The 18,800-nt window shown below is 34.0% G+C and overlaps 2 protein-coding genes across 5 annotated transcripts in view; one reads left to right on the top strand and one right to left on the bottom strand.

Annotated features, from left to right (window-relative positions):
- The first annotated feature begins 1,220 nt into the window (after positions 1 to 1,220).
- LOC137403592 (coiled-coil domain-containing protein 174-like) lies at positions 1,221 to 18,005 on the top strand. Of its 3 annotated transcripts, XM_068089557.1 has the most exons (11): positions 1,931 to 2,017; positions 3,333 to 3,500; positions 4,659 to 4,728; positions 5,717 to 5,824; positions 8,571 to 8,686; positions 9,420 to 9,493; positions 10,533 to 10,704; positions 13,382 to 13,602; positions 14,692 to 14,910; positions 15,375 to 15,494; positions 17,597 to 18,005. In XM_068089557.1, the coding sequence occupies exons 3-11, from the start codon at positions 4,678 to 4,680 to the stop codon at positions 17,938 to 17,940; spliced, it is 1,425 nt and encodes a 474-aa protein (XP_067945658.1). In that variant the 5' UTR covers positions 1,931 to 2,017; positions 3,333 to 3,500; positions 4,659 to 4,677; the 3' UTR covers positions 17,941 to 18,005. The 3 variants fall into 3 exon arrangements, with proteins under 3 accessions (XP_067945657.1, XP_067945656.1, XP_067945658.1); XM_068089556.1 differs by lacking the exons at positions 1,931 to 2,017; positions 3,333 to 3,500 and adding an exon at positions 1,221 to 1,275; XM_068089555.1 differs by lacking the exons at positions 1,931 to 2,017; positions 3,333 to 3,500 and adding an exon at positions 1,258 to 1,275 and having other exon boundaries at positions 4,645 to 4,728.
- A 110-nt stretch (positions 18,006 to 18,115) lies between these two features.
- LOC137403591 (cold shock domain-containing protein E1-like) overlaps positions 18,116 to 18,800 on the bottom strand; it is a 38,443-nt gene continuing 37,758 nt past the window's right edge. For both annotated transcript variants that reach the window (XM_068089553.1, XM_068089554.1), the window contains exons 16-17: positions 18,598 to 18,714; positions 18,116 to 18,475 (exon numbers count right to left, since the gene is read on the bottom strand). In XM_068089553.1, coding sequence (XP_067945654.1) covers positions 18,283 to 18,475; positions 18,598 to 18,714 — 310 coding nt within the window. In that variant the 3' untranslated portion in view covers positions 18,116 to 18,282. The remainder of the gene's footprint in view (positions 18,476 to 18,597; positions 18,715 to 18,800) is intronic.

Raw genomic sequence — 18,800 nt, 5'->3', positions numbered from 1 at the left:
GCTAATATAATGTGGTATAATATGATAATTGAGAATAAAATTGATAGTGGCTACAATAATATGATTTCTATAAGAGGATAATAAGATCGTTGATTGAGCTGAGTATATATATACATATACATACATACACATATATATACATATATATATACACATATATATATACATACACACACATATAGTGCATATACATATGCAAGCTGAGTTGATTGAGTATTTAGATTCCAAGTTAGTAATTATTAGTATGGTCATTTTTTTTTAAAATTTTAACGCGGGTGACACAATACTCTACTATTCTTATGTCAGCTATGGTTGTAAAGTGACAACCGATGGTTTTTAATAATTTTAATTCAATGTTGTTAGTATACCAGTGTTAGTAAATAAAATATAGAATGGTCAGTAGTCACAGTATGGCCAGTTAATCAATATCAAATGACAGCTCATTTACAGGATCTAATACCTCTTCTTTCATAATCTTGATAGCGTTATATTTAAAAGATTGTCTGCCATAGTTCTTATTAATAGATGGTGTTATTAATGAGCATTGCGATCTTAGGCTTATTTGGTGTCTCTCACTATCCTCTTGAATATATTTGTATAGAGCACTGGCCACTGTAGCTACCTCCACTTTGCCTATCAACTGCCTGTAAAAGAAAGAACGCCGACTGGCGAGAGTATGTAGGCCCAATAATCGACGACCATCAGTTACTGAGAAGGATTTAGGTGCTTTGCATATTACTCGCACCGCTTTATTTTGGCAAGCCTCAATTTGGTCTGAATGACATTTACCAAGAAACATAAACAAAGTAGCACAATATTCAAGACGACTTCGGACTATTGAAGTATATATTAATTTAGCATCTTCAACAGACAAAAGATGTCGAATCTTACGAAGAGCATATAAACATTGTTTTGCCTTGGTCACTGTTAGTTTTATATGCGTATTGAAACCAAAATTTGCATCAATTGTGACCCCAAGTAATTTTATATTGTGTTCAATTTGGATTTCAGTGTTGCATAGCTTCAAAGTTCTATTATAATCAACTGCTCGATTCGAGAAAATAATAAATCGTGTTTTTTCAACACATAGAGATAACCCATTAGATAGGTACCAGTTTTGCATTCTATTAAATTGTTCTATTGATAGCATCTGAGAATCTATCTGAGTACTTGCTGAAGAAATAATTACTGTATCATCTGCATAGGAGTAAGCGTTTGGATTTTGATGCTTTAACACAAATTAGCTGACTAGAAAGAGTAGAACTTGGTAGTTGCGTGAGTTTTTTTTAAACAGAATCAGGTTTGAAGTTAGTACAGTATTGGATCAACGGATGCATGTTTCGAGTCAAACCGTAGCCCGTAGGCGTGAGACCTCAGTTTGTCATATCATCTTGTACTGAGTGAATAACCAAATTTAATTGAATTTATGCAAGTTTGTAGTGATTGATATGAATCGATCACTAAAAGTAGCTTAGCAACGTTTTTAAGTTTGTTCTAGCTTCTCTTATTTAGCTATGTGGTTGTCCATTTTTACTCTTTCCCACACAAAATCTAACAGTACTATAATATCCGACAGTACTAGATCTACACACAACGTCAATGTTGATTTTGCTTTGTCATTTTATTTTATTTTGACTATGTTCAGTTTGTGCACTTTTGCTTAGCTTTTGGAACTAATTTGATTATTACTTGTTCAGGTACTAGTGAAGGTGTTAAGCTATTGTAAGCAATACTGATATTTACCAGTAAAAGTTCTTTATTCTATCATTCAAACAATTAAAATACACAACTAACAAAATTCTAGAGAATAATATTAATGACAAAAGGTTGAAATAGCCAATAAAAGATAAACCCTGACTCGAACGGTCGTCACACAAGTGTTGTATAGTATTCTGTTTTTATGAATTATGGACGGTTGGGCGACAGACACTTTGGCGACACTTTCGGTTCGAAAGGCGACAACTTCAGACGGAAGGGCGACACAGTGGACAAACAGGCGACAATACTGGACATTGAGGTGACAATTCTGAGGGCAGGATTAATTCAAAATATTAAGTCCTGTTATGGCCTGTTATGTTGTTGTGAATTAGTAGTGAACACTAACAAGACACCAACTTTATTGATGCCCAGATCGAAAATCTTGCATTAGTATATTTTTTACGCATTGCTCCACCTTATTTCCTTGGCATCTATTACCTGATTATATCCTCATTAATTTGATTACATTATTCTTTTACACACAGTACAATTTCATATTGTATTAATGAATATACCAAATATTTATTTAATTGAGATGGTTATTATTAAAAAAACGGCTGAGATTAATCTGTCTTTAATCGCCCAACTATTCTTCTGTTCATCCTTTTCCACAAATTTAACTCTAGAGTCTGTCAACTCCACACGCTCAGAAGTCATTTAGCCAGTCACTATTTCTTTTTCACTTCCTTCTTTGAATGCTTGGAAAAACTGGCAAGTTGCTTATCAGTGTGGCAAGAGTCTGAGATTCCTTACCGCCTAATTTATGACATCATAGAGGTACCAACTTTTTTAACCCATTTGAAGCGATGCATTCTTGAGTCACTAGCATACCGCTGTTGATGAGTCATTATACTATCTTTGGTTCATGTATCAGGTATTAGGGCCCTCAGTAGTAGCTCTCAAATTAATGTATATTCTTGTTCTGATGGCAGTATGAGAATAAATACATACATATGAGTTTAGCTTGATACATTTTAATAAATTTGCTTTTTGGTATATTTATACAAATAGTAAAGCTGATTTTTATCATATATAACTTTAAAAAGTACGTATATCAATAGTTTGCAGCATTAATTTTTTTACAATGACTTTATACTGATTGATACTATGTAGATAAACCCATCTAGCAATAGAACTTCTCTTTCCTATCTAGAATGACAAGATCAGGTTCACGGTTATAAATTGGCCCCTGAATATTACTTTCAACTAGTTCTAAAATTTAAATGAAAAGATAATTTGAATTACAGGAGTATAATTATACACAGTGACTCCTAGGTACTCGAATGCACTTGCACTTGCAATCATACACAAAAATAATTGCTGGAAATTCCCTACACCACTATTTAATAAAGTTGTCATTAAAGTTCAAGCCAATGGCTGTCTATGTAATATCTTCCCATATTTTCTGAAGTCTGTCCTTTGTTAAAATAGTTGTGTATAAAAAAGATTCATAGTGCGTGTTAAAATGCAAAATATAGTATATGATGTGGCACATGGCAGCATTAACCTGCAACTGAGTATATATCACAAAGGTCTTTGAGGTGTTGATCACTCCTCATTGTCTCAAACTACAGGTTGTGTGTGCCATCGGGATCTGTGACAAGGGTAATTCGGTCAAATATCTCAAGTGACTCTAAGAGTAACATGGCATCAGGACTGGTTGATTTCTATGCTTTGGAATGGATCATTTCTCCATAAGCTTTCTGTGATGCTGTTTAGTCTTCTTGCAACAAGCTGAAGAAGTTAGTAAAATATGGATATACATGTATCTTAGACACCTATGTCAGAAAAAGCCTTCATTCTTCATACTCAAATAAAATCTTAACAAACATAGATCAGTGTGAACCGCAATTTAGCCGATTGAGTCTGCATTATAATGACATTGATTTATTATCATAATTGTAAAGAAACAAGGATAAGGAAATAATTATTTCCACAAGTAAATGAAAAATCAAAATAATAGGGAATTGTCTTTTCATCTCACACAAAGAGCAAACTCTTCTCCCAGCTACTGTGAATTTCGACGATCGAAACCATAAAACTATTTTTTTCGAGGTAAGATAACTCTAAAGTTTCAACAATCAGAGACAAGATAACTCTAAAGTTTCAACAATCAGAGACAAGACTGTCCACAATTCAGCCGAGAACACGACTTTTCGAACAGTTTTGAACAAACATGCTGATACAAAGTTTTGGTGTTTTAATTGAATAAGCTAGATGCATTTTTAGAAAAAAAACCTTAATATTTTGCTAATTGTCTAGGCTAGCATAATCAGAGAAATCCCACCAATGGCGTTTGAAATACATATTGCTATTTCGATTTATAAAATAGTTTGTAAAAAAAACAATAACACTGTCAATGCTACGTTTCAAAAATATACGTAAGTTTGTCAGTACATTACCTTGCCTTCAACCAAACAGCAAACCAATTTAATGCCTTTCAGTCTGGAATTGTCGCCGGTTTGTCTGCCGTATCGCCTTTCCGTCTGAATTTGTCGCCTTTTGAACCGAGAGTGTCGCCTAAGTGTCTGTCGCCCTAGTGGCTGTCGCCCAAAAGTCCAGTTATCGTTTTTATATCGCTGAAAACTAAAGCTGTTGTTTTTCATAGTATGTTAGACGCTAACAGATCATCAAAGTATGTTTAGGTTTTTGCGTTGTTAAATGATGTGCTTGTCTGTGCACTCAGATTAAATACTTGTTGAAATACAAATTCTTGGAGTTAATGGTGTGAAAAATATGATCAGTTTTGACAGCATTTACTGGAAAACATTCATCAGCTTGATAATTGTCATTGTTTGATGATTTTACAGTTGCTTTGTGATAGAATGCTTACACCTGGTCTTGTTAGTTTGTAACATATATAGCTTACATTATAAACCATTGTAGTGTGTGGGCTGTAGGTAGTGGCTCCTGTAGACCATGGAAACATCAGGATCTACAGATGAGCAGACAGAGATTGCATCTGCTTCGGTATGGATTGCTATTTATATGGAGATATTATACAATAACATAGTTCTAATAGTTTTTTTCTTTGGTACAGATAGTAGATCACCTCTTGTACACATAGCAGACCATCTCTTGTACTGATAGTAGGTCATCTCCTGCACAGATAGTAGATCATCTTTTGTATGCATAGTATATCATCTCTTGCACAGATAGTCGATCATCTCTTGTACAAATAGTAGATCACCTCTTGTACAGATAGTAGGTCATCTCGAGAACAGATAGTAGATCATCTTTTATACAGATAGTAGGTGATCTCTTGTACAAATGGTAGAGCATCTCTTGTACGGATCGTGGGACAACTGTTGTACAAATGGAGATCATTTATTGTACAGATAGTCGATCATCTCTTGTACAAATAGTAGATCACCTCTTTTACAGATAGTAGGTCATCTATGGTACAGATAGTAGGTGATCTCTTATACAGATAGTAGATGATCTCTTGTACAAGTAGTAGGTCATCTATTGTACAGATGGTCGATGATCTTTTCTACAAATAGTAGAGCATCTCTTGTACGGATAGTGAGTCAACTCTTGTACAAATCGAGATCATCTCTTGTACAGGTAGTCAATCATCTCTTGTACAAATAGTAGATCACCTCTTGTACAGATAGTAGGTCATCTATAGTACAGATACTAGATCACCTCTTGTGCAGATAGTAGATCATCTCTTGTACAGATAGTAAGTCAACTCTTGTACAGATAGTATATCATTTTTTGTAAAAATAGTATATCATCTTTTGTACAAATAGTATATCATCTCTTTTACAAGTAGTATATTATCTCTAGTACGCATAGTAGATCATCTCTTGTACAGATAGTAGGTCTTTTCTAGTACAGATAATAGATCACCTCTTGAACAGATAGTAGGTCATCTATAGTAAAGTTACTGTATCATATTTTGTACAAATAGTATATCATCTCTTGTACAAATAGTATATTATCTTTTATACAGATCGTAGATTTAAAAGCCGAGCTTTTCCGTAAGCAACAGGAATACGTACTGCAGAAGTCATTGACAAGTGCTGAGCAAAGATATGTGAAGGGAAATAAGATCTCCGGGGTTCGTTTCAGGAGAATTAATTTATTTATTTTTATTTAGTTATTATTAACCTGATAACTGTAGAGCACAGCTTATAAGTGGAATGATTATGTGTTTTAGACAATAAGCTACATATCTTAGTAAACTTGCACTTATTAGCTTTTTTGTACGTGGATGGATAGCTATTAGCAGCCACTATTATTATTAGCTTTTTTGTACGTGGATGGATAGCTATTAGCAGCCACGATTATTATTAGCTTTTTTGTACGTGGATGGATAGCTATTAGCAGCCACTATTATTATTAGCTTTTTTGTACGTGGATGGATAGCTATTAGCAGCCACTATTATTATTAGCTTTTTTGTACGTGGATGGATAGCTATTAGCAGCCACTATTATTATTAGCTTTTTTGTATGTGGATGGATAGCTATTAGCAGCCACTATTATTATTAGCTTTTTTGTACGTGGATGGATAGCTATTAGCAGCCACTATTATTATTAGCTTTTATGTACGTGAATGGATAGCTATTAGCAGCCACGATTATTATTAGCTTTTATGTACGTGGATGGATAGCTATTAGCAGCCACTATTATTATTAGCTTTTATGTACGTGGATGGATAGCTATTAGCAGCCACTATTATTATTAGCTTTTTTGTACGTGGATGGATAGCTATTAGCAGCCACTATTATTATTAGCTTTTTTGTACGTGGATGGATAGCTATTAGCAGCCACTATTATTATTAGCTTTTTTGTACGTGGATGGATAGCTATTAGCAGCCACTATCATTATTAGCTTTTTTGTACGTGGATGGATAGCTATTAGCAGCCACTATTATTATTAGCTTTTATGTACGTGGATGGATAGCTATTAGCAGCCACGATTATTATTAGCTTTTATGTACGTGGATGGATAGCTATTAGCAGCCACTATTATTATTAGCTTTTATGTACGTGGATGGATAGCTATTAGCAGCCACTATTATTATTAGCTTTTTTGTACGTGGATGGATAGCTATTAGCAGCCACTATTATTATTAGCTTTTTTGTACATGGATGGATAGCTATTAGCAGCCACTATTATTATTAGCTTTTATGTACGTGGATGGATAGCTATTAGCAGCCACTATTATTATTAGCTTTTATGTACGTGGATGGATAGCTATTAGCAGCCACTATTATTATTAGCTTTTTTGTACGTGGATGGATAGTTATTAGCAGCCACTATTATTATTAGCTTTTATGTACGTGGATGGATAGCTATTAGCAGCCACTATTATTATTAGCTTTTTTGTACGTGGATGGATAGCTATTAGCAGCCACTATTATTATTAGCTTTTATGTACGTGGATGGATAGCTATTAGCAGCCACTATTATTATTAGCTTTTATGTACGTGGATGGATAGCTATTAGCAGCCACTATTATTATTAGCTTTTTTGTACGTGGATGGATAGCTATTAGCAGCCACTATTATTATTAGCTTTTATGTACGTGGATGGATAGCTATTAGCAGCCACTATTATTATTAGCTTTTATGTACGTAGATGGATAGCTATTAGCAGCCACTATTATTATTAGCTTTTTTGTACGTGGATGGATAGCTATTAGCAGCCACTATTATTATTTGGCTATAATATGGATATAATAATATGGATATAATATATATAGGTTAAACACCAGAGTTATAGTCAAAGTTTAACTATTCAACTATTTACAAAAGCACTGAATTTGTAGCACTAAGTTATTCAATTTTTTGACACTACTGCTATTCGTTAACCTATCAGTTTATTCCTATTGAAATGTATATCTATTATCTCAAGTTATATACCTGGTTTTATATAGTATCTACTACTTTTCCGACTTTAGTCAACATGCCTCTCAGGCATTTGTTTGTGTATATACTATATGGGATATATATATTATATATATATATATATTATATTCAGTATTTATATTATATGTAAAATATATATAGTATGTACTAGCGGTGAGCCCGGCTTTGGTCGAGGTTATTGTCATCTTTAACGTAAATTACTAGACTGCTTCCGTGAACCCAGTCCATGAAGGCATTTATTAAAGGCAATTGTCCTTCATGCATACGAATCCGCTTTCTTGAGTTTCTAATGAGATAGGTTGTTGTGCATTTGTGAGTTGTAAGATTGCTAATTGTGCCTCGGATTGCTCGGAGTAGATAATGCACAGAGCTTTGGCAGTCTGTTCTTATAACATTTTCCTGACGCAAGAATCTTTTAACATCACAAAACACCGTTATTTTAATAGTAAAAATTATTATGCCAATTGTAAATAGAATTGTATTGTAAATTGCAATAATATGCGAATTGTAAATGTAGTTTGATTAGTGCTGTAAGTAGTGTTGATATAGCGACTCTAATGTCTAGAGTTCAGGTCTGTACATGAAAATCTTTTGTAAAACACTCAAATCACCGCCTATTTATTTATTCAGTGTGACAGGATTAAATACGATTTTTAGACGATCAGAGTTTTGTAAGTATATCAATAGGTTCAATGAATATATATATCCTATAGATAATCTATGTTATTATAGCATGTATAACATGTATATATAGTATGCGTATGGTTTTGATACATCCTATAATGCACCTTGTTAAAAAGGTATAATTTTATTAGACTCACATGTTGTATAGCAACTTATACCAAATACATGTATTTGTGTATGTATATGTATATAGTTCACTTTTAATTATGAGAAGAGCATTCACCTGTTAAAGATCTGTCATTTATAGACTAGAAAGAAGAAAACTGTCTGGTCTGGAAAAAATTCTGGTGTACAAGCGCGTAGCACTGCAGACGAAAGGGATAGAAGAAGTTATACAGATGACGAAAAGTTGGAGGCATCCAGGTAGAGATCTTACTTCTGTTACAATCTTGTTATATCATACCCTACAGGATGAAAATATTCAATGGATTTAATAATTTGCGAGTTCGCATACAGCCAAATCCACAAATTATTAAAATCCGCGAATAATTAGTTTTATTTTTAACACAAGGGAAAATAACTACTACCTCAAATTAAAAACTAGCCGCTAGGCAGAGTTAGTAAACGTACCTGAGTTCCAAACTCTTTTAAAATCTTCGGCGGGGCTTTGATTTAAGCCCGTTGCCGATGCATCACACTTCTTCACAAAATCTTTCAAGGTTGTCACAAGTTATTCGGAATTCGGCATGGCATCATCATCGAGAAAAAATTTCCTGTAGTTATTTGTGTTGAAAAAATTCATAACTTACCACAAGTTGTTGGTTTATTAAAGGCCTCCAAATCGATGAACATTCATGAAAACCTTTTGATGCAGCCTAAAATTTATAGTTTAGCATGATCGACATAAAATTCTTAGCTAAACAGAAACCTAAACACGTGGAATGCGCACGTGAAGGTTTTACTCTTTTGCTCGCTGCTTTCACGAATTAATTTATTTGTGAATATTTTCATCCGCGAATAATTTGGTCCGGGAATATGCTTAAAAAGACACTTTTCGCGAAATTTAACTCTGCAAATAATTTCATCCTTTAGGGTATAAGAAAACTTGCTGATAATTTGTGTCTTATGCTGTACACACGAATATTGTTGACTGTAGGCTTGCCTTGGAGGCAAAGAGTAAGTTATATGAACAGATGGCTAAGACAGGAGACAATGCCGAAGATGAAGATGGTAGGTTATTTTCTCGGCTTTAGCATTTTTAGTTTTACCTAGTTCCAAAATGTTGTTGGAACAATCACTGTTTCAATAATATTTACTGGATAACTGGTTTTTTATACATAATATTGGTTGCATTATTTGTTAGTGGGCTATTAATATCCTTTTTCTATATATTTTTCCAAGTTTGTCATCATTGTATATGTCCAGCTATAGCTGTTAAAATTTTGAAATAAAGAATCTGTACCACAGAAGATTTGATCTCGGACCCCCTCGATCGCCAGTCAGACGCCTTACCAATTCAGCCACGTAAAATTTATAGATTACCAATTCGATATATGTCCTTATATCGGAGCAGATACGCAACCGCTTTCTGTTACTACGCAGGGTAATGGTGTAACGTCACTGAGAGGAGTAGCTCTTATTAGTAAGCTTACTCAAAATATCCATTGGCAATGTGCCAGGCTTATAGCAAGTGGCAGGCAACTGGCAGTTTGGATGAAATCTGTCAAAAATATGGAAATGCAGTATTTATGCGGACACACAGACAGACAATGTCAAAGCAGGACTTATTAATGTAGAAAATGTGGGTTTATTAACAAACAGAAAGATGGAAGTTATCACTTTATCATCCTTGATAGTATTTTAGCGATTGTAACAAAGTGCATTTACATGTGTTTCTGGGAATAAATTAGCACCTGCATAGGTTCCTTTGAGCAAATTATTGTGTGCATGAGCATCAGACATTCATGCATTATTATTGTTACTTCTGTACAACTCATCACATGGTTCAATAATTTATGTATTATAATCTATATATATTATAATATATTTATATAATATATGAGTTAGTATGTAAATATAAGCCCACTAGTGATTAGTCTGGCTGGTACTAGCATATAGCATGAGCTCATGTCATTGTCGGGTCAGAGGTCAGAGTTGATGTCGAATGCCAAGCACTTGAATTATGTGAGCAGTTATCAGAGACTGATTTGTTGTTTTATTTAGGTGACTGCCTTCTGTTCTGTTTTGGTGATCATCTTACTGTTGACAGGCTGTTCTTTGTATTTGGTGGACTTCGAGAAAAAATACATAGACAAAGCGATGGAGTTGAGACAACGGAGTCAAGCTACAGCTTCTACTAATAAGCAAGACAACGGTGACGATAGTGATAAAGAGGTCAAGGATGATCTATCAGACACAGATGTTCCGGATGAAGAACAATGGTGAGTCACCTGTGTTTGCTACTGACATACATTAAAAAATTTGACCAAATATTTGTCTTCAAATATTTAGTAGTGACTTCCAAAATGCTAAGCTCATAATTCTTTGAAATGTTACAGTTTTGTAACTAAAAATGAAAAAAGCTGGTAAACTTCTAAGACTAAACGTGATAAATACTAAAAAGTATTCATATTTACTAAGAGTCCAAGTATTCTCACTTACTCTACCACCAAATTTACACACTGTTCAGCCTACTTTTTTGTTCTAAGGTATTATAGAAAACTCTTTTTTATTAATACTTTAGTTTTAAATTATAATTTTGGTTTTTACATTTAGTTTTGTGCAGACGTGTAGTTTCATATAATAAGTTGTTTTAGCACCATATGTGATTACTCAAGTGTTTATGATTTTGTGGAATGAATTAAAATGAAATGTGGTAGACCCTCCTACAACGTGAATAATCATTTCCAGGAACATTTAAGTCATTAATATTTTACGTTATATGAACAGTAAAATACCTGTAAATTACCGGTACTCACCCCTTTGGCACTTCAACAAAGAAAAACCTAAGCGCAGCTTTTTAATTTAATGTCTGTACAGTAACTGTATTATTATTGGTTTACATCAAGAACATTTCTGCTTTTTTATCACTTTCAATCACTTTTATGGTCCATGATTATAGTAATTTCACAATAAGTTAAGGTGAGTACAAATATTCAATGTCAATTCACATCAGTTTTTTTTAGGAAGCAAAGTCGGTTCTGCAAAGGAAAATATTAAAAAAAAATCGTATGCTTAAAATAAAGTTAAACAAAATGTATCTTTACTATATGTAATAAGAGTGGTGTCTGTCTGACCGTCCATCAATCCGTCGCTAGAGTTCAAGGTTGAGATAAAGAATAGCTTTCGACGAGGCTCCAACTCCGAGTTAAGATACTAGAGTGTTGATATACCGACATTCAGCTTGGTATCTCAACACTCACCTGCACCAAGTATTTCCCCATAATTGCACTGCTACTTATTCTCTGTGCTTTATTGACACGCCTGACGATCTCTCACAGCGAACTATACTGCCAGGGTACTAGTACATGTTTATATTATAGAGATAACTATTCTACCAAGGTACTAGTACATGTTTATATTATAGAGAGAACTATTCTACCAAGGTACTAGTACATGTTTATATTATAGCGAGAACTATACTACCAAGGTACTAGTACATGTTTATATTATAGCGAGAACTATTCTACCAAGGTACTAGTACATGTTTATATTATAGAGAGAACTATACTACCAAGGTGCTAGTACATGTTTATATTATAGAGATAACTATTCTACCAAGGTACTAGTACATGTTTATATTATAGAGAGAACTATACTACCAAGGTGCTAGTACATGTTTATATTATAGAGATAACTATTCTACCAAGGTACTAGTACATGTTTATATTATAGAGAGAACTATTCTACCAAGGTGCTAGTACATGTTTATATTATAGAGAACTATACTACCAAGGTACTAGTACATGTTTATATTATAGCGAGAACTATACTACCAAGGTACTAGTACATGTTTATATTATAGAGAACTATACTACCAAGGTACTAGTACATGTTTATATTATAGAGAGAACTATACTACCAAGGTACTAGTACATGTTTATTTTATAGAGAGAACTATACTACCAAGGTACTAGTACATGTTTATATTATAGAGAGAACTATACTACCAAGGTACTAGTACATGTTTATATTATAGAGAGAACTATACTACCAAGGTACTAGTACATGTTTATTTTATAGAGAGAACTATACTACCAAGGTACTAGTACATGTTTATATTATAGAGAGAACTATACTACCAAGGTACTAGTACATGTTTATATTATAGAGAAAACTATACTACCAAGGTACTAGTACATGCTTATATTATAGAGAGAACTATACTACCAAGGTACTAGTACATGCTTATATTATAGAGAGAACTATTCTACCAAGGTACTAGTACATGTTTATATTATAGCGAGAACTATACTACCAAGGTACTAGTACATGCTTATATTATAGCGAGAACTATACTACCAAGGTACTAGTACATGTTTATATTATAGAGAGAACTATACTACCAAGGTACTAGTACATGTTTATATTATAGAGAGAACCCGAGACGTCGTATTCCCTTTCATGTGCGGCCAAAAAACAAGCAATATTTTTTAAGGCTAAGTACAAGATTCTCGTTATTCAAACCGAATTTGAGAACTTGCATTGATTTTACATTGTATGGAATTATTTACGTGGTACAAAGCAAAAACTTTACATAAATTCTTTACGTTATGTTGAATTTACGCTATAGGAGCATCTATAATTGTACTGTGTGTTTTTATAAGATTATCTGCTTCAACATGTGACAGTTTCGTCGCATGAAGCGCATGTTAGAACAGGTTAATTTTCTTTGTAGAGGTTTAACTATATTATTTAAAGGCTGTCCACCTGTCTTTCTATGTAGATAGTGCCTAGTTGATTCACCAGGCACTCCTTTTTATGCCCATTATTCTGTTTTACTAATTGTATAATCTATAGTATTCGGTCACTAAGAATGTACGCATTGTATATCCACTTGGTTTTACAATTTACTTGTTGCATGACAACCTTTCAAACATGACACTTGTCTGTACGTAGGGTGGACTTTGTCGACTCGTTTGGTCGCTCGCGTAGATGCATGAAAAAGGACTTGGAGAAGATGCAGCTGGTTGATGGTGGTTCTAAGAAAACCGCAGATCATCCGGATCTCATGTCAGCGGATATGCACAGAGAGATGCTAAGAGAGAAATGGGAAGCCGAGCAGAGAGAAATGTTGGAAAATCAGGATACAGTGCACTATTCTAATGTTCAGTTTGATGGTTCGTGTTTTACTTCTCTGCCACATGTTAGCTGACAGGGCACCTGCACCATTAGTTAAAAGAAAGCAGATGATTAGCTGACATATCCCTTGTAGACAGCTCGCTAGAATTAAGCTGATAGGCAGCTGATATATTAGCTGGTAGGCAGCACATAGATTTCATATCAAGATGTTTGTAGGTTATAACAATATCTGTGTGCAATTTTATGCGAGTTTCCTTTATTTTTATGTGCCATCTTTATGCAATGCACTTGATTGCCGTTATAGAAGGGCCTACCCAACTGTTGGTGGGTGTAGCAACAAGGGGTCAAGTACGTGTATAGCTAGTTTAGTAATAAAACATCGGAAGATTGTTTTTTATGTAACTGTTTTTTATATATTTATTTTAAATAATTGCTCAAGTGAGAATAATGTCTTGAGAAGTTTTCTTTTGATTGTATCCAATAGTTGCTTGTTTTAAATCTACTAATTATTATTTATTAGCTCGATTGAAACAAGTTCAATAGAGTTACTTTAAGTTAAAATAACATTAAACTTTAAAACAAAAAAATGATCTAAGGACTTTTGCAGCAACAAATCAGCATTTATTCATTTACAAATTTTTCATTATCCCTGTTTACCAATTTGATTTTAGAACCACAGCTGGAAATATTGTTTGAAGTGCTGATATAAATACTTCCACTCATGAAACAATATAAGTTTTATATTGTTTTTTATTTAAAAGGTTGACTATTCAGGTTTTCACTTTGAAACTTTTTTATTACAATTAGTTTAGGTACAACCATATTTGCTGATGAAGCACTTGAGGCAATTGAAATTCCAAAAACATGTAATAATATATATTCCAACAGCATATACATGTATATATGACCTAAATATAGTACACTTAGTATTCAATATAAAGCATGGTGTTATTGGGAGAATAAAATCTGCCTTTTTATATGTTTTCATGTATTCATGTGTCTTGCATTATTATTTATTATTTTCTACAAATATTGAGTTAATGTATTTCAAAGAATAATCTTTGTTTTATTTTTTGTACTTTTCCAATCGTTATTTTGGAAATTAACCTTTTACTATATAAAAACAGAACAGAGAACCCACGGAGTTGGCTTCTACCAGTTTTCTAAGGACGAAATCTCTCGACAAGAAGAAATAAAAAAGTTGAAGAAATTAAGAGAAGAGACACAGTCACAGAGAGAAGCCAAGCAAAAGCTCGCTGACAAAAGAAAAGCTATGCTCGCAACAAGACTTGAGAAAGTAAAACAAAGAAGGCTAGCGCAAGGGAAGCCTGTGCCGCCACCTAAAGGTAATTAGACAGAATTATCAATGTTTTCATAAATGGGCTGTCAAATTACAACATGATGTAATTGGTCTATTTGTGTTTTATTTTTATGGGTCACATAAAAAGAATATATTATTTGCATATGACTTACGATAAAAATTTAATGCTAGGTGATTATGTAAATTATGAGTTGCTTGCAAACCATCTGGCTAGTCGTCTCTGAATTTATCTAGGACAAATAGGCATTGTTTGTAACAATTACAACATTATCATTTATTAGTGATCATTTTGATTATTTATTTTATATTTTTATAAAATGATATAGGTGTTTAGCTTCAATTCAAACGACCCGGTAGCAATAATCAGGGTGTTCACGTGATCGCTGGCTTAGCAATTTCTATGCTGCCAGGAATATTTGATAAAAATAGCTATAGGCAGCTAGCATGGCTCTAACTCACCGGTCTAGAAGCATTCTTGCTTATTTACAGTTGAAAAAGAAGAGGTCATCGAAGATGTAGCAACAGATCCAATTCAAAAGGAGACATTTGCTGACCCACTCCTTCCTGTTAAAGAACCATCGATCAGAGAATGGGACCTTGGTAAACCAGGTATGATAACCATACCGAATGATGGTAATTGGTGATGCTCTGGCTGCACACATTAAAAACATGCATAGCTAAAGTGTATTCTGAATCTTTTCTGTGGCCAACGACAATCGTGGCGAGTTGCTTGAAGGCCTTGACATCCTTGCTTAATTTTTAATACTGTTGTTAAAGTACCAGTAGCATAATTTATTATCAAATATGGATCATCAAATATTGTATTTGTGGTACTAATGTTTGTTTTTTGTGTTGCCATCTTTTTGCTCAAGGAAAAAGCGCCAAGCACTAACATTAAGTAAGTTAAGGACAGAGTTAAAGCACATAAATTACATAAGTATTTTCATTACGTATTTCAGTACATCAGAGTCTTGACTTTCAAATGAGCCTATATTCTATACACAAAGAATAATAGAACTATGAAAAACAGGGTGTCAAAAGTATGTCCTGCGATATGAAAAATCACTTGGTTGTGGTTCCGACAATGTGATGTCATAATTATCATTTAGCCTTAAATCGTCGATCCCTTTCACTGCCATTGAGGCTGCGCTTTTCTGTGACAATCGATGCTCTTAAATCCAGTGAGCGCTAATAATAAACTAGCATTATAAATAATCAACAATGCCCGGGGATCGTGCTAACGTCCGACCAATACAAACGCATGTTCTGGGTTAATAGATTTCGGGTGATTGTTAGAGTTTACTTTTTCATTCTTTCGTTCATTTTAAACATTTATAGTAATTATTATATGATGGCATTTTTTGTCCCATGCAGAAATTATCAATAACTTGATTAATTAGTAATTAAATATCAAAAAGAAAATATAAAAATTACAATATTGATATTATATTCGCATAAATTACAGTATATGGAAAATAGAAAACAGGTGTATTGGACAGTTAAATTAATCACTTTGTGTATGATACTAGCTTATAGGCAGATTAAGTTATTTACAGTAGGCTTATCTATTTTGAACAATCCCGGAGTGCAGTGAGTCAACCCCGATTGATTTAATTCAATTGACTTCTGCAACAAAATTAAACAAAACCAGAAATGACTACTAACAACGTACCTGGTTATTAACTACCCATGGTGATAAAGGTAATAAAATCACAGTTTAAATTGTGACCTGCAGTAGCGCGGCCCTATAACTATATGTAATTCGCACTCTTGCGAGATCATTCACTGCTTAAATTTAATTAGCCTCGGTCGTTCCCCTCAACATCACAATAAAAAGAGAGGGCTAGTGCATAATATCATCGGGAAAATATAGTATGGTGCTTGGAATCTGGGTTATTTATTATACAATAATCTGTACATTGAGAGCTAATGACACCGATTCCTTTGTTATCGTCATTGGTTCTCTGGAGTTGTCCTACCTTTGCCTGCCACTAGCATCATTATCGTAGTTGATAAATATAAGCAGTAAGCGATAAATTAAGCGGTAAGAGCACACAACACCGAGTATGAAAATTGTGACGTCACAATTTCCGAGCCTATACCATTCAGCATTTCTGCAGTAGAGCTCTGGGGAAATCCCAAGAACACCAACCAATGTCTGTTTCACCATGTCAAACAATGGCACATTTATAAGCCAAAATATTGAAGAACTTGAATAAACTGAAACACTACTTCATTTCAACTTACATTAGGGGTCTTCCATTTATCTACTACTAGTGATAGATGAATATCTACTACTAGTGATTGATATATAAATGGCCTTGTCATCCTTGTCTAAAACCTTGGGCATAATAGTTTGAATTTTCGTTTTTCGGTAATCATTTGTAAAACCAACAAAAGCAAGTCTTTTCTGAAGCAGCTAGCTTGTGTTGAGAATTTAAAAAAATGAAATCTGGACTTCATTTCAGCAAATCAGACACATCAGTTTCAACACAAAAATAGATTAACCTGTTCAGTTGAACACAATGCTTTGACAACACGTTATCAACATAACAGTAGTTTTGTTGATAGACAGCCATACCAACAGTAGTTTTGTTAGTTTTTATGGACAGGCCTAATCATGGTGATCAAACTGCGCACACCGTTGTGTAGCATATACCGATTATGACATTTGAAAACTGTTTTATGTAATGTAATTTACTATTATACAGAGCTACTCATTCCAAAAAAGCCGGCAAAGCCCTCAGGTTGGGTGAACCCAAGAGATATCAGAGATGAGGAGTTTGCGCCACCTTCCTTTTACTACCCAAAAGAACCTGCTCCCTGTAGAGATTCCAAACAACACCAAGCTACATCAACTGATACCATGATCCATGTTCCGTATAATGAATCAACATCCACAAACTTACCTGTAGTTACAAAGACTCTCGATAGACCTTCACTACTAGCTGATATACCTCTTCCAGATGTTCCGTCTAAATCAGACCAATCCAAGAAAACCCCGACCGTCAACAACATATGTTTTATGATTAAATCCTTGAGAGATCAATCCTAGCGAAAAAATATTAGTTAAATATGGAATATTGCGAAGCGTTCACCCAAACAGCTGTTGACTGATTTATTAGCAGGTTTCGACAAGCATAAACTGATTGAACGGTTGGGTATTTTGTGTTATTTCATAGTCATGCAAGTCTATTGCTACTAGAATCATGATAACAACAATACTGATGGAGACTGAATTGAGTTTGTTGTATTCGATATTTTGGACAAACAAAACTAATAATTACACGAATAACCAACAGCTGCAATTATATTAAAGTTATCCATTTGTAATGGGCATGCTAAACAAAGTTTTTTTAGTGTAAGACAGCTATAAGTTTAAACAAGTATGAATTTACTAAACGCTTTCTTCGCATTTCACAAAGGATTGTCGAGGAACTCGAGGAGCAAATCCTTTGCCATCAGGACGCATGGGCTGCCGGACAACAACAAGCTTAGGGCCTTCTGTTGTTGATGTTTGAGTTTTCAGTTTGCTTCTGAGTCGTTCAGGCCTTGCAGGAGCTGAAGTACTGGGAACTACAGGTGAAGACCTGAAACAATACACCGATTCTTATGCTGTATTTTGACAAATGTATTGACAAATATCTATGATGTATTTACTGTCATTTGTTTTCAACCTATTTCATCTCACAGACATAAAAATCCAACTTACTTTAGCTTACGTAGACAGACAGCGGAAACTCTGTTAGTACCATTCATTACTGGCACGATAACAAACTGGACAGTGTCACCCACATGTAATGTCGATCCATCTTGTATATCTGACATACTGAAACAATAAACAACCTTAGTAATAACATAGTGTGAAGCTCATCACTGCAAAGGAATAAGGTTCACAATGAAACACAATAGGAC

This window comes from Watersipora subatra, chromosome 9 (assembly GCF_963576615.1).
Source record: "Watersipora subatra chromosome 9, tzWatSuba1.1, whole genome shotgun sequence".
Taxonomy (NCBI): domain Eukaryota; kingdom Metazoa; phylum Bryozoa; class Gymnolaemata; order Cheilostomatida; family Watersiporidae; genus Watersipora; species Watersipora subatra.
This window is presented reverse-complemented; position numbering and strand designations above follow the sequence as displayed.

What these genes read in the sequence shown, in the direction of transcription:
- LOC137403592 (XM_068089556.1), top strand. Translation starts at nt 4,678, where the DNA reads ATGGAAACATCAGGATCTACAGATGAGCAGACAGAGATTGCATCTGCT. An exon ending in AGGGAAATAAGATCTCCGGG is followed by an intron (nt 5,825 to 8,570) that starts GTTCGTTTCAGG and finishes TGTCATTTATAG; the next exon opens with ACTAGAAAGAAGAAAACTGT. An exon ending in TTCTAATGTTCAGTTTGATG is followed by an intron (nt 13,603 to 14,691) that starts GTTCGTGTTTTA and finishes ATATAAAAACAG; the next exon opens with AACAGAGAACCCACGGAGTT.